The sequence below is a fragment of the Salmo trutta genome, chromosome 1 (assembly GCF_901001165.1).
Source record: "Salmo trutta chromosome 1, fSalTru1.1, whole genome shotgun sequence".
NCBI classification, from domain to species: domain Eukaryota; kingdom Metazoa; phylum Chordata; class Actinopteri; order Salmoniformes; family Salmonidae; genus Salmo; species Salmo trutta.
The window spans coordinates 43,791,417-43,807,372 of NC_042957.1; the positions used below are offsets into that span (position 1 = coordinate 43,791,417).

A 15,956-nucleotide genomic window follows, 5' to 3' on the forward strand; every position below is an offset into this window, starting at 1 on the left:
TGTTAATAAAGTGTGCTAATGATGTAGGAATATGTGTCAAAAAACTTCTGCTATTGCCTACCCTATTGGATTTTTGCTTGATAGCCAATAGGTGGCACTAGTGCATTAGCCTGGATGCCAATGCGGCCCCTATGATGCTGACAGCCTATTACTTTTTCTTTTAAGCCATGTTTTACCGTAGGCTAAACTGACATGCATACCTTTTTAAAAAAGCTTGATTGCCATTACTCACTGGTTTTAAAGAGATCATTTAGGGATAAATTGCATACATTAGGCCTATTTATTATGCGCACTGATATTCCCGCGGCAGGTTCACGTAGATACAACATCAAAGGCTTTATTGCGTTATACACACCATCAGCAGCTACGCCTTGCAAATGTCAAGGCGTTGCAGAAAGAGGAAGATCAAGTGAGCTACACGATACACACAGTCAAGTGGTAAGTAAACTAGCTTCTCATTTTTGGTAATGCAAGTCGGGAAAATCTCCAGCCCTACTTTTGGTACTGCTTCTGCAAAGTGATGATGTCTCTGCGTGCTGGACTTATAAAGTGATTTTTTCTTCAGCTAACAAGTTCCCACAAGTGCCTCACGGAGAGGTCTCAGTCGCCACGGGTTTCCAAAGAAGACAGTTGCGCGCAAAGGGGCATCATGAAGGACCAAAGCTGTACTGATGAGATTACACAAATCTTTCAAGAGGCTCCGTCGGCGAGACAAGCTCTATTGGACAACTACGACAACCTGATGAAGGTGGCTGAATACTGCGAGAGCAACTACCTGCAGGTGAGATGGAAGTTTAGTGCAGACATCGCATAGATAATGTATAACTAGGTCAGTGTTAGGACACTGCCTAAGTTATACCGTAGCTAGTAGACATGCCATAGCCTATCAATTACTTGTACAGTTGAGAACAAATAGCCCACAGTACCGTTAACTTCACAGCAACTAGAGTAGGCTATTCAAATCTGGGCCGACATCGATCCGTCAAAATAGTGAAAGAGAATGGTTTCTCTTTCACCTCATTCCATAACACAACTGTTATCACACAGCATATCCAATATGAAAAAAATTCAACATAAGCTGTATGTGGACACCCCTTCAAATTACTGGATTCGCATATTTCAGCCACACCCGTTGCTGACAGGTGTATAAAATCGAGCACACAGCCATGCAATCCCCATAGACAAACATTGGCAGTAGAATGCCCTTACTAAAGATCTCAGTGACTTTCAACGTGGCACTGTCATAAGATGCACCATTTCCAACAAGTCAGTTCTGTCAAATTTCTGCCCTGCTAGAGCTGCCCCGGTCAACTGTAAGTGCTGTTATTGTGAATTGGAAACGTCTAAGTGTAACCATGGCTGTGAAGTAGTAGGCCACACAAGCTCACCGAACGGGATGGCCGAGTGCTGAAGCCCATAGCACCTAAAAATGGTCTGTCCTCAGTTGCAAACTGCCTCTGGAAGCAACATCAGCACAAGAACTGTCGGGATCTTCATGAAGTGGGTTTCCATGGTCAAGCAGCCGCACACAAACCCAAGATCACCATGCGCAATGCCAAGCGTCAGCTGGAGTGGTGTAAAGCTCGCCACTATTTCTCAGTTCTCATTTGCAACTGCGACCTGGCCAAGATAAAGCAAAGCAGTTCGACACATACAACACAGAGTTACACATGGAATAAACAAACATACCATCAATAATACAGTACAAAAATCTATATACAGTATGCACAAATGAGGCAGGATAAGAGAGGTAAGACAATAAATAGGCCATGGTGGCAAAGTAATTACAATATAGCAATTAAACACTGGAATGGTAGAATGTGCAGAAGATGAATGTGCAAGTTTCGATACTGGGGTGCAAAGGAGCAAGTTAAATAAATACAGTATGGGGATGAGGTAGATTGGATGAGTTAATTTACAGATGAGCTATGTACAGGTGCAGTGATCTGTGAGCTGCTCTGGCAGCTGGTGCTTAAAGCTAGTGAGGGAGGTAAGAGTCTCCAGCTTTAGTGATTTTTGCAATTTGTTCCAGTCACTGGCAACAGAGAACTGGAAGGAGCGGTGGCCAAAGGAAGAATTGGCTTTGGGGGTGACCAGTGAGATATACCTGCTGGAGCACGTGCTACGGGTGGATGCTGTTATGGTGACCAGTGAGCTGAGATAAGGTGGGGCTTTACCTAGCAGAGACTTGTAGATGACCTGGAGCCAGCGATGAGTATGAAGCAAGGGCCAGCCAACGAGAGCATACAGGTCGCAGTGGTGGGTAGTATATGGGGCTTTGGTGACAAAACGGATGGCACTGTGATAGACTGCATCCAATTTGTTGAGTAGAGTGTTGGATGCTATTTTGTAAATGACATCACCGAAGTCGAGGATCGGTAGGATGGTCAGTTTTACGAGGGTATGTTTGGCAGCATGAGTGAAGGATGCTTTGTTGCAAAATAGGAAGCCGATTCTAGATTTAATTCTGGATTGGAGATGTTTAATATGAGTCTGGAAGGAGAGTTTACAGTCTAACCAGACACCTAGGTATTTGTAGTTGTCCACATATTCTAAGTCAGAACCGTCCAGAGTAGTGATGCTGGACGGGCGGCAGGTGCGGGCAGTGATCGGTTGAAGAGCATGCATTTAGTTTTAGTTTTACTTGTATTTAAGAGCAGTTGGAGGCCACGGAAGGAGAGTTGTATGGCATTGAAGCTCGTCTGGAGGGTTGTTAACATAGTGTCCAAAGAAGGGCCAGAAGTATACAGAATGGTGTTGTCTGTGTAGAGGTGGATCAGAGAATCACCAGCAGCAAGAGCGTCATCATTGATGTATACAGAGAAAAGAGTCGGCCCAAGAATTGAACCCTGTGGCCCCCACAGGTGCCAGTTATATTAACTGTAACTCAGTAACATTTTAAAATTGTTGCATGCAGCATTTATATTTTTGTTCAGCACACATTAAGAAACATTCCCTTCAAAGAAAGAGGAACAGATTAGTTTACGTAGTCAGAAGTACTCATACTCGTTTTGAAAGCTTACAAAATTGACAAGGAGCATTTCTGTGCTTGTATTCTAATCTAGTGTGCACCCTGGGAGAGTTACGCTGCTGGATTGTGCATTGTCAAGATGAGCAGGAAGAAGTGCACTTCCGGTGACATCCATCTCCTTCAAATATTTCAGTGTAAAGAGCGTGTTTTATGGTGAAGAGAAACACAATTGAGTGCATCCTAATTGGCTGTGTCTGCGTGTGACGTGTGCCTCTATCGGCATTTGAGTCTGAGAGAGAAATAGTGTTAATCTGAGCACGGCAAGTAACACAGGATGTCTCTGTGCATCTGCGTGTTGGAAGTGAGCATGTACTGTATATGTGCTCATTTCTATGTGAGTGTGAAGGAGTGCACATGTAAGGGTAGGCTCTACTTCCTCATGCTCTATGGCAGGCGTGTGCAGCCTGTTGTCAACCAAGTTGTTAGGTGATGCTCTAAATACTGTAGGTAGCCTGCTGGAACCTGTCTGATCGCAACACAGCAAAATGGACAGTGTTACCTAGTGTTGACTTCTCAGTGTAACATTTCTAGGGTTGATTCAGGAGTGAAATGAACTCTCGGTGGTGTAAAAGAACCCCAGTGTTGATGTTACGAACCAGTGTTGAGTGTGAGTTATGATTTGATTTCCCAGCATGCTCTGCTGCAGCTCGATTTTTTTTGGGGGGGATTTCCTTTAATATCTGTGTTTTTGCATGTTCATTTCTTGATTTATTAATCTTGTGCTACACAAAGATAAATAGCATACATTTTTCTAAACTAATCCAATCACTGAAATAGTTGTTCCAGTTTAAATGGTTTAGGTAGTCTCCTTTATTAATGTTCCTAACCCTGGCAGTCATTCTTAATACAGGTTGCAGGTGAATAAAAAGTCCAACTGTTGGCTGTTCTAACTCTGGCTGGATTCCAATAGGAATTACATATCACTTTGCAAGCCAGCATAATGTGACTTGCAGGCCTGATGTGGCCTGTAAACCAGTAGGTTCGTAACACCACTGTTTTGTGGTAAAACATGGCCATCAAAATAAGTCCTTATGATATTCTGAATTTAATATATTGTCATAAACAGTTTAACAGTAGGAACTCAGTGAAGTCCACAGGACTAAGAATGAACGAATTTAACGATCATGTCTCTGTCACTAACAAATACAGTCATTACATCGGCTGATGTAAAAAGGGCTATAAATACATTTGATTGATATAACACAGAAATTATATTGGGGTCATGGCTTAGAATGACTTATTTTTGGCCATCTGAGGGTAGAAGTTTTGTATCAATTTAAGGGGGATACCTAGTCAGTTGTACAACTGAATGCCTTCAACTGAAATGTGTTTTCCACATTTAACCCAACCCCTCTGAATCAGAGAGGTGCGGGGGGCTGCCTTAATCGACATCTTCGGGGCCCAGGGAACAGTGGGTTAACTGCCTTGCTCAGGACGACAGATTTTTACCTTGTCAGCTCAGGGATTCGATCCAGCAGCCTTTCCTGTTACTGGCCCAACGCTCTAACCACTAGGCTACTTGCCACTCCTCAATTTAAGTGGTCTATGGTTATGTTAATTAAAGTCTGAGCACATCTGCTGCCCATCCTGAAGTCTTTGTAAAACCTTACAAAAGAGCATGTGGCAATAAAGACTCATAATGTCCAACACTGAACTTTTAGTGTAATGGTTAAAAATTCTTTATGAGGTGTTATTGTATAACACTAACAGGGTCAGCACTTAGCTCAGTGTTAATTTAACGCTCAAAAGGGTGGACCTGTATAGACACTTGCCCAGTGTTAAACTTAACACTGTCAGTGTTGATTTAACACCGGAGAAATTGCTGTGTACATTCACCACAAAATGAAATAGAATTGTGAACGCAGCGATCAGGCTGTTCTTCCAGGCTAGTAAATAGCTATCTAAAAAAGGGTAATGTGTTCAGCACTGAGCTGTCGAAGACTGTGTGTGTATTTTGATTGTATGGAAGAATTAGAACAGGAAGGCATTCTACTGTGTGAGGAGGAAGTGAGAGGTCTTATTTCACTGCTCTTCTCAGACACGTCAACAGAATCATATGACATATAACTCTGAAAAATGTCATCTCACATTGTCAATGTCAAAATCAGATGCTATTATTATCATGATTGTTATGATCCCCAAGTTATCATTCTCTATTGTTTGGTATTTGTGACATGAGCATCCTTTTTTCTATGACTGTCTGTCTCCCCATGTCTCTCTCTCTCTTTCTCTCCCTCTCTCTTTCTTTCTTTCTTTCTTTCTTTCTCTCCCTCCCGTTAGGCAGGTGCGGATGCGGTCAAGGCCCTGGAGGAGACTAAGAACTTTACCACCCAGTCTCTGGCCAGTGTGGCCTACCAGATCAGCACCCTGGCCTCCAACGTCCTCAAGCTGCTAGACGCACAGAACTCCCAGCTCAGACACATGGAGTCTTCTGTCAACCTCATCGGACAGGTAGAGCAGAGGGGGTTACTAGAATGTCTCCATACACACTTGTGTATTAGGCCCCGATTCAGTTTCAGGAAGAGAACACAAGCATGTGCATGTTAGCATTAGTGGTGGTTGGTGCCGTTTAAGGTAAGGGAGGATTTATGAGCATGGCATTATTTCTATTACAGCATATTGGATGACTGTCATTCATATTCCATTCACCCAGCTCAATGTAACATCGATAGGTTTAGGCTACTACATGATACTCGAATTCTACCTATACGCATCATGAGGTTGCTACAACTTAGCCTATGAATGAAAGTGTACAACGTAACAGGTCGAGAGAAATTTGAGTAGTCAAGGTGACAGACATTGATACATTCAATACCGCCTTGCACACTCTTGCCTGCATCTAGCTAATCTAGGGTGTAATCATTAGTCCAACGGTTGCAAACAAGAGTTTCTATAGGACAAATTCAGGAATCTTTATACCCATTTAGTTACGTTTGCTTCCGTTTACGAAATGTTTTTCGACAGAATCGGCGGAATGACTACACCCCTGATCACACACAAACACTGTTCACTTTCATAGCAGTCACACACAAACAGCATGATCACTTCTCTCTTTGTATAGTCTTTCCCGCATCTACGCAACCTCCTCCTCTCACATTTTCCCTTTGCTTGTGGACTTCAGTGTCATCAGAAGCCAAACCTTCTTATCATAACTGCTAACCGCTAAACACAGCCTACATCGTCGTCACCAAATTATCATAGTCAACATACCTACTAGAACTGACAAGTTAGTAAACCTGCTACAGTCATGCACTACAGTGTACAGTCAGCAGCAAGCAGTTTAGCACTTACACTGGCAAGCCCCGGTGGCAAAACATTTATATAAAAAAAAGCTTACCTTGACTTGGAAGAGTTCTAGTGTTGGATAGCCATAGCCAGCTAACTAACATAGCATCCCTCTCTGTTTGAGCCGGTTGCTTGAGTAGGCTAAACTAGCTAGCTGCATTTGCTAGCTAAGTAAGTGAAAGTGAAAAAAACGACAATTAAATATAGCTAGCTCTTTCTCTCTCTCTTGCTTCTCATTCATTTTTGAAGAAATTAATTTGTTCAAAACTGTTCAACTATTGTTTTTCTCTCTCATTGAGTCACCTACTCAGCACATTTTATGCACTGCAGTGTTAGCAAGCTGTATCTTATGCTTTCAGTACGAGACATTCTCTGATCCTTTGATTGGGTGGATAACATGTCAGTTCATGCTGCAAGAGCTCTGATAGGTAGGAAGCCGTCCTCTGGAAGTTGTCATAATTACTGTGTAAGTCTATGGAAGGGGGTGAGAACCACGAGCCTTCTTAGGTTTTGTATTGAAGTCAATGTACCCAGAGCAGGACGGAAGCTAGCTGTCCTCTGGCTACACCATGGTGCTACCCTACAGAGTGTTGTTGAGGCTACTGTAGACCTTGATTGCAAAATAGTGTGTTTTAATCAATTATTTGGTGACGTGAATATATTTAGCATAGTTTTATCTAAAAAGGATAACTTTTTTGGTGTTTCACTATTTTTATTTTTATCAAATTCACTTAGGAGGATGGTCCTCCCCTTCCTCTTCTGAGGAGCCTCCACTGGTTAGCATAAATGTACAGTTAACTTTGCTAAAAAGGAAGGTTTGCTTGCTTGAACCCAGGTTTTAGAATGAGGAGGCCCATCAGGTAATGACTGGACTGAAGGGGCACAAAAAAGGACATTTGATTTCATGAGTCAACCCTCCGTCCGGGTTGATGCGTTGTTGCACCTAGATCAGCGGGGTTCTCTGAGTGTCTATGGTACCCACTGTGACACTTTTCTTTATTCCTTTCCCCCTCCCTCTCTTCCTCCTTTTCCTCTACCCCTCCTTATCCTCTACCCTTCTACCCCTCCCTGCCCACACCCCCTTTTTCTCCTTTCCCTCTATCCCCTACCCCTCCCTCCATCCCACCATCCCTTCCTTCCTCCCTCATCTCCTTACCCCTGGTGCTCAGTATATGAAAGCTGCAGGGTCTGCCTCTCCACTGATCTGGGCTGGTTTCCAGGGACTTTGGGGACCCTGGCCTTCTTCCATGCTGAATTCTCCATCCCCAGTACACCGCGTGCCCCCCTCAGCTTACTCTCTTACACCAGCCCAACTGTCCCCCGCTGCCCCCCTCCACTTCTCTGTAGCCCTACTGTTCCCCTCCGCACCCCCTCCCCTCCCCCTCTCTGTAGCCCACTGTCCCCAAAGCTGGCACAGACCCCAGGCATTCCTGCATGTTCTGCGCCCAGCATTATCATACAGAACCAGGTCACCTGAGGAGGGGGTTGGGGGTGGAGGGGTGAGTGGGTTGAGGGACTACAGGGTGAAATTTGACCTTCAACACAGAGCATCATTGGGGCTGGGATGGCATGAAAGACCCCAATGTTCTCTGTCCTGAGCGTTCCTTCCTGCTAACCTCTGATTGATGTCCTCCATTGTCTACTGGCACCCATGAAGGGTCCCTAACAACTGTATACTAAATGATAGGGCTCACTTGAAAGAGGGTTTGAGATTATTACCACTTTCGTTTATGAGCTATATTGAGCTAATGATGATGTCAGAGAAAGGGTACCATGCTATTCCATCCTGTATGGTTTATTTTGTATTTTGGAAAAAGGTACGTTTTACCAGAGGGAAGGAATTAAGAATAGCACATGTTTATCTGTAGTTTAAAAAAAATGTTTGAAGTGTTATTGGTTCAAACCCTGATGGCAACATCCTCTGCCTCTTGTCTTGCAGACAGTGGACATGCACAGAGAGAAGGTGGCCCGGAGAGAGATAGGGGCTTTCACCACAGCCAAGAGGGTTCCCCGCAGTCACAAAATAATCCCCCCGGCAACAGGCAAGGAGGCCAAACCCAAGTACACCCGTAGTCCCATCACCTACTCTGACCTGGACACACTGGGGCATGGCATGAAGGTGAAACTGAGTTTTCAAGTTCAAGTGCAATTACATGTTTTACCTAACATTCCCATGACATTAAAAAGGTCAAAGGTTCAAATAAATACTTTCCCTGCAAGTGTCTTACTATACAGCTACAAAACTGTATGTTGCAATCAACATTCAATAGTAATGTTGGAAATTACTGATGTGTAAATGTAATTACTCTTTGGTGAAAACTACTTTTAAAAACCTGGGTTGTGTCACCAGGGTACTATGGTTGGAGACAAAGGCTCCGTAGGTTTCCTTAGCTCTCAAGACAAGCCTTTCAGATGCAGCTGGGCAGCAGCCATTCTTTTTTTTACCACCATGCCTCTAGTCTACACCACATCCAGTTAGAGAGGAGCAGCTTGTTGCGTAAGGCTGACCTCGATTAGCACACACACACACACACACACACACAGAACAAGCAGCCAGCCAGCCAGCCACTGTGCACCGTGGGAAAATGGCTAGACACACTAATTAGTGCTGCCAAGGCTCAGCCGCTTCATTGATGCTCCAACACAATTCACTCATCTACAACACACACACACACACATAAACTACCTCTGCTTTTTCACTCTGTTCTCCCTTTGTCTCTCTCTTTCTCTCTCTCTATCTATCTATCTATCTATTGCTCTGTCTCACCGCATTCCCACAGGATTCTGGTAAGCTGATGTTGAAAGCAGGGTCATCAAAACGCAAACATGGCGGCACCATCAGGTATGATGCTGACACTGCTGACTCCATGTGATTGCTCTGCTCTCACACTGCCAGTCTAACTGTAACTGTTTCACTTCCTGTAAAAGTCCGTCAGACAGGAAGCCTAGTTTCCGCACATCCTCTATGCTCAGTGGTCCGCAAAAACCCTTTATTCAACTTTTGTTCAAGACCAGAAACATCAGCAAAATAAATATTTAAAATAATTTGTGTGAGCTGTGGGTAGGATCGGGGAATGTATTCATGGCTAACCACACCTCCTGTCCAATCATGTTTGTTGTGTTCATTCAGTCGGGGGTTGAATGCCATTCAGCCAGAGGGAGATTTACTGTGGACAGGACAGAGCGATTACAGAGCTTTCATGTTGTGATTATGCCAAAAACAAACCAGGAAGTATAGAAGTCAAATGTGCGGATATCATTTGCACTGAGTAGCATATTTAAACTGTTTCGTGAGAGAAGAGAACAACATCTCTCAGTCAATGTGCACGAGTGCGATTTGAAGCTTTCTGCATGTTTCTCACTATTTATGAGTTGATAGAGCTGGTCTGTGTGAATCCAAGTGTCAGCATTTGTGATAATGCTATGTGACGCTTAGGGCTGTCTGTGTGTTTTCAGCAGGAGCACTTCCAGAGCACCCCCAGAGCCTGTCCAGTGTCCCATAGCCCCCTCTCTGTCTCGAGGGGCGTCCCTCACCTCTCTCAATGATCGCTCCATTGGGTAAAAAACACTTACTGGAAACACTGTTTTACTGTACACACGTAAGCTTTGACACTTACTACTAAACACTCCATTCCATACGAGTACTCAGACACCTCAGTTAAGTGTGGTGCTTCAGGATTTGTATATTTTGTGTGTAGAGTATGCTGTAGAATATCTCCACCCAGACATGGAAATATACCTCTAGCTTACTTTGACGTTGCCCTCCCCCTCCTGTAACAGGTCCAGCTTCGGCAAGGCCGTGCCTCCCCCCGTGGTCCCCAGCTGGCCCGCGTCACCTGACTCTGACATCATCACCACCCTGCTGGAGGAGGCCCCGCCCCCACCACCGCCCCTGTCTCTAATGGAGGATGGTGACGCCTCCATGACAGCCGCGGCCCCTCCTCCTCCTCCCTTGGCGCCTCCTGCATCCTCTCTGGATGTCCCTCCTCCCCCTCCTCTGCCCCCCACCACCACAACCAGCGCCCCTGAACCTGGCCATACCAGCCTAGCCTGCATCCCCCCTCCCCTTGCCCCACCCCCACTGGAGACTGGTAAGTGTCTGAATAACACTTTATCATGAATTTCATCAATTTGAAAAAACTATTTGTAACTAGTGTACATACTATTAGTAATTGACTGTAAACGTACTGTATGAGTAACGAAAGTACATTAACATGTCTTAAACTGAATATCACACTCAATATCAAACATCTTGGTGGAAAATATCGCTTGTTTTTGTGTTTCCCACACTGTGAGACAGCTTTAGCACACTGCACAGCACAGTGTAGGAGAGGAAATGAGAACACGTTTTGTGCAGACAGACACCCAGAGACATGCACATGCTGACACATCTAGAGGCAGGAAACCAGGAACAACCAGCCTTGTGCCTGCACTGTGATACTAACAAATAAATACTTATTTTTTTAACTTAGTTGCATGATTGTGTTACTGATTTCACACGGTATGAAACGCTGAATATCAACTTAATCAGATGAATGAAGCAGATATTCTTCAATTAATATTCTCTTTTCTTAGTGGCTGAAGAGAACGGCTTCCCGCCCCCAATGCCACCACCATCTGACGAGCCTCTCCCTCCACCAGCCAGTGAGGGCCTGGAGCTCCCTGACCCGCCCCCTCCACCGAGTGATGAAGTGGATGAAGGTAAAAGGAGCGGGTTGGTTTGGTGCACCACCCAGCCCTAAATGGGTCACACTGTACTTTTAATGGTCCTTCAACAAGTGGTTTTGAAAGGACTCTTGAATGTCACATCCATTTCTAATGCCGCAAAGGATCTGATTTGTTGAAATGTTGTTATCTGTTTGTTTAGTTTAGCTGTCTGTCTGGGGTTTGTTGGTTTATCTGTCTGTCTATGCAGAGCATGCTCGCTGATGCCGATCTTTGGTGTTTTCCTGTCCTTATCTCTGTTATTAGACTTTCTCTCTCTCTCTGTGTGTGTCTGTCTGCTTCATCTTGACCTTTGACCTGTGACCTGTCTCTCTCCGGCTCAGCTCTGCAGCCCAGGCGGTCTCGTGTACGTCGTCACCCCCCCAGCTCGCGCTCCATGTCCCTCAGGGTCCGCACGGGCCCTAGCTCTCGCTCGCTCTACACTCGCTCACTCTTCCTGCCAACCATCCAATCACGTAAGGCCACTTTGGCAACCCCCCCCCATCCCAGGTCCTGCCCCCAGCTGGTGTCCAACATGGCCTCATGACTTAGTATTAATATACCAATCATTAGTTCATGAGGAGCTGAACATGGCTAATGCGAATCTGGTTTAATATTACACCACCATTGTTTAGTTTTTTGGTGCATGATGAAAATTCAAGCCTTGCTTAAGCAATAGTGTTAGCTTTCATATTAGTGCTAGCATTAGCATTTGGGCTGTCATTGTAAGTAACAATTTGTTCTTAACTGACTTGCCTAGTTAAATAAAGGTTCAATAAATAAATAGATTTAGATAAATGTGGCGTCCCCTCTGAAGACCCATTTTGGTTGATCTGATGTAACCTTTCTCCGTCACCCATTCCTACCTCTCCCTCTGGGACCTCACCGGTCAGTCATGATCCCTCCTCCCCCTTCATACCCTCCTCCTCTCGCCCCTCCCGTGTCGCTGAGCCCACTGTCCAGCCTGCCCGCCCGCCTGGATCACCTGGGTAAGTGGAGACTGTGTGAGACCTCAATACACCCTCCAAATGACTGCATCACTGCTAATGCTGCTGCTGCTATTGCTGTTGAGTCTACTGTGTTTGGAAGGTAAAGCCACGGACAGATTCTGTCCTCTAAAAGTCCGTCAGACACTGGGTTGGTAATGTCTTTGTTTTGTCCTTGATCGATAAGATGGCTTATGTTTTTCATTATAACAGATAACACATTATGTGGAGATAATAGTTTCAAAGAAGCTAGGCACTGTAAATGGATTTAAAGAGTCCTCGGAACAAGTTATACACTGTAGATTTGATACACTTTGGAACAAGAATTATTTGTATAGGAAGTGGTGCAGCCTATCAGTTTGGGTTTATATGCCTTTTTGCCCAATCCTGTAGATCTGGTGATCCCAGCCCCGCCTCCTCCACCTTTTACCGACAGTGTGGGTGGCTTTGATGACGTCATGCCACCCCTACCTCCCCCTGCTGATTATGACACGACCGGCCCTACAGACTTTTTAGAGAAAGGTATGATAGTGCTCCATGCATATTCACCAATGGATAAACTACTAAATGCTGTCATGGCCCAAATTGCGTGCATACTTCTACAGTACTTATTCAATGTCTGACCAAGTAATACCATTACAATTTGGCCTGTGTTTGTGTTGTGTCTTGGTTGTCTCATTGCAATTCACTTTCCCTCCCAGTGGTGGCGCTGTACAGCTACAACTCAGGGAAGCCTGGAGACCTGGTGTTCCAGGAGGGAGAAGTCATGTACCTGATCAAGAGGAATGAAGACGGCTGGTGTGAGGGACTGCTCAACGGAGTAGAGGGATTCTTCCCTGGGAACTACGTCGATTCCTTCACCAACTAAGTTTTAGACCACTTAAAGGTAGACTCAGCGATAGGACGTATACGCAGAAAGTAAACAGCATAGTGGGTCAAGTTCCACTACAACTAAGAGTTTTGAAGCCCGAGGCTCAACTTGTCCTCTGTTTTGGTCTTGTGGCTACCATGTTGTAAAAGCGTCACGCGAACCCGTGCACATGCGCAGATACTGTGTGTGACAGGGCGAGAGCGGAGTCGCGCGTCTCGCTTATCGCAGTATCTGCGGTGCTGCTCGTGGCAATGTCATTTCGCTTAGTCTACCTTTTTAATATGAAGAGGGAAAGTAGGCTCTGTCCACAAACAACCCCTAACCCTATACCCTAGGTCTACCTAGGCACTTTATGTTGATCAGGAAAGAATTGGACGGGTGTAAACATACCTATTCACATCATTGGTATAAGCAATAACTATTGTAGCTTTACCTGTCCCTTTGATAGGCCAGATGGAATTTCAATCATATTGCCTCTCTGGTATCGAGTTTGGGGCTGGTGGTTGTTGGGTTTGTTTCTTGATGGGGATGTAGTCAACTATTAGCTTTGTAGAAAGACCTCTACTGACCCCTACAGGCCATAGTAATATGAACGGAAAATAAGGCAATATTTACACTTGGAATGATGACAGGACTCTGAAATATAGCCCCTATATAGTGCGAGGGGCTAGTTATATATTACCAAGAGGGTCACTAGGTAGGACGACTTAATATCTGCTCTCGTTCAACCAAGACTAGATCAAATATAAAAAGTCAGCTTGCTTATTAACCATGAAGGTAGTGAATACTTGGAAAATGCTTTGCAAGTTATACAATAGCTCTATGTCCCATTCAGTATTGTTTTACAAGTACTGTAGTACTGGTATATGAGCTAGTTTGGCCTTACTGTTGTGCTCAGAAGGACAAGCCCTGAACGCTGCATAATGATGTGGTAAAGCTGCTTCCGTTTTTTTTGTCAATGGGACCAGCCACTGTTTGCTGCTGCAGTTTTTGGCTCTGCAGGATGATATTGGTCACTTAATTAGACTTGCACTAATATATTTTCTAATATTCAAACTGAGATGAAATAATATATGGATTATAGGAGAAAATATTTGTATGAATTCTGTTACGAGGTGAAAATATTTTACTGTAGTGATGTCATGAGATTGAAAAATGTCAAAGTGATTTTAAACTTGTTAATGTTGCCAGTTAGTTTCATTTTGATATTTAGTATATCCTTTTAGATTGAACAATGCTTCATTTACCTGTCTTTCAATAAATGCTTAGCTTTTCCAAATAAACTTTCTCAAATTCTCATGCTAATCTAGAACAAAAAGGTGACTACTGTACTACTGTGCATGAAGAGCGTTAAGAGGAGTAACAAAACCAAGTCCATATCATGTTGTTGTCTAAAACGCGCCCCGATAGGTCTTATTCTAATGCTAAGACAACATGATACAGTAACTTTACCATTGTGTTTGGCATCATCATGGCCACGGCAGCTCGGGTGCTGTGCCTTTAAACAGCAAAGTGTTGCTATAAACCTGCCACCTTAACCCTCAGTTCAATAGCACGCCCGTTGCCAGATAAGACACACATTCACACAGACATTACAGTACACATACAGTCAGGTCTTCTATATTCACACACACACACACACACACAGTACACATAGGTTCAGGTCCTTATTGATTTCCGTTGAAGTCCCAGGTTCACTGAAGCGGCTGCTGGCTTTAAGGTAAGACGAAGTTCATTTGGATTTATATATTTGGATTTATATGTTTACGTACAGTATAATATGACTATAGGTCAACAGAACGTTGTTGGTATGAATGTATGATACATATTTACTCTGACGGACTGAATTGAATAGATTCTTCTTGGTGTTGACTCTGTTGTACACACTGACTATGCGGTTAAGTATGCTATTCTTTGGAAGCTTTCACTCCACTTCCACTTGTGGTTTTTATCTACTTGTGATTTTATCAATCTGTGGACTTATTAACATGTTATACTATCACCTGTGAGTGCTTCTCCTATTATATAAACATAACACAGCTTTACAGTAGAATGTCGATACTAACTGTACCTTGATACTGACCAATTGAAATTGAGGGTGACAGAAGTTTATATTACATTTTCGTTGCAACACTCTTTGTTTTAAATTGCAAATAGTCTCTGGTAGCTGAGATTTGGTTCGGGGTGTTGAGATTGCATTGCAACAAAACTCAGTTCTGGTTCTTTTCTATCTGAGTGTGGCAAAGGTACTATTTCCTGAGTCATGTTTATGACCGTTGTGGAAAAACATGATTTCATGATATCTCAGATGAAGTTTCACGTATCCAGAGTTTCAAGTTCCTTGGTGTCCATATCACCAACAAGCTATCATGGTCCAAACACACCAAGACAGTCGTGAAGAGGGCACGACAACACTGTGCCCCCGCACATTTCTTTAACACTTTATTTTGGTTACTACATGATTCCATATGTGTTATTTCATAGTTTTGATGTCTTCGCTATTATTCTACAATGGAGAAAATTGTCAAAATAAAGAAAAACCCTTGAATGAGCAGGTGTGTCCAAACTGTATATATTTTTTTATTCCGTTTTTTTTTAGGGGGTGCTACAGCACCCTCAGCACCCCTACTTCCTGAGGCTATGCCTGTTTCAAGACGTCCACTATCATCCCCGTGCCAAGAATGAGAAATTAACTGAACTGAATGACTATCGACCCTTAGCACTCACTTCCGTCATCATGAAGTGCTTCGAGAGGCTATTCAAAGACCACATCACCTCCTCCCTCCCAGACACACTCGACCCTGTCCAATTCGCCTACTGCCCCGACGTCCACGGACGAACATCATTGATTATTTGATTGGGAGGACGAAAAGGGATGTCAAACTATGGTGTTGTGTTTGTTCTTGCAGGTTTCTACTGAGGTGCAGGGGTTAACTTCACAAGATGCCGATACGCGAGGCTTTTTACTTTTTAGAGTAAGAGTCCCATTCCTGTTCACATTCCTATCGGTCTAGGACACACACGCACAAACACAAACTGAAATAGACTTTCCCTGTGTCTGGTCATCTGCTCCTACAGC

General features: G+C 44.0%; 1 protein-coding gene across 6 annotated transcripts; it reads left to right on the forward strand.

Moving 5' to 3' along the window:
• Window positions 1-182: 182 nt before the first annotated feature.
• LOC115196575 (ABI gene family member 3) lies at window positions 183-14,156 on the forward strand. Of its 6 annotated transcripts, none has more exons than XM_029757428.1 (12): window positions 185-438; window positions 566-781; window positions 5,312-5,482; window positions 8,256-8,435; window positions 9,097-9,158; window positions 9,776-9,874; window positions 10,097-10,407; window positions 10,892-11,017; window positions 11,365-11,496; window positions 11,914-12,009; window positions 12,400-12,528; window positions 12,708-14,156. In XM_029757428.1, exons 1-12 carry the CDS (start codon window positions 193-195, stop codon window positions 12,872-12,874), a joined length of 1,935 nt encoding a protein of 644 aa, XP_029613288.1. In that variant the 5' UTR covers window positions 185-192; the 3' UTR covers window positions 12,875-14,156. The 6 variants fall into 6 exon arrangements, with proteins under 6 accessions (XP_029613316.1, XP_029613288.1, XP_029613280.1 ...); XM_029757420.1 differs by having other exon boundaries at window positions 186-438; window positions 9,773-9,874; XM_029757461.1 differs by lacking the exon at window positions 185-438 and having other exon boundaries at window positions 461-781; window positions 9,773-9,874.
• The last annotated feature ends 1,800 nt before the right edge of the window (window positions 14,157-15,956 follow it).

What these genes read in the sequence shown, in the direction of transcription:
- LOC115196575 (XM_029757420.1), top strand. Translation starts at nt 193, where the DNA reads ATGCATACCTTTTTAAAAAAGCTTGATTGCCATTACTCACTGGTTTTA. An exon ending in ACGATACACACAGTCAAGTG is followed by an intron (nt 439 to 565) that starts GTAAGTAAACTA and finishes TTTTTTCTTCAG; the next exon opens with CTAACAAGTTCCCACAAGTG. An exon ending in CCCACCCCCACTGGAGACTG is followed by an intron (nt 10,408 to 10,891) that starts GTAAGTGTCTGA and finishes CTCTTTTCTTAG; the next exon opens with TGGCTGAAGAGAACGGCTTC.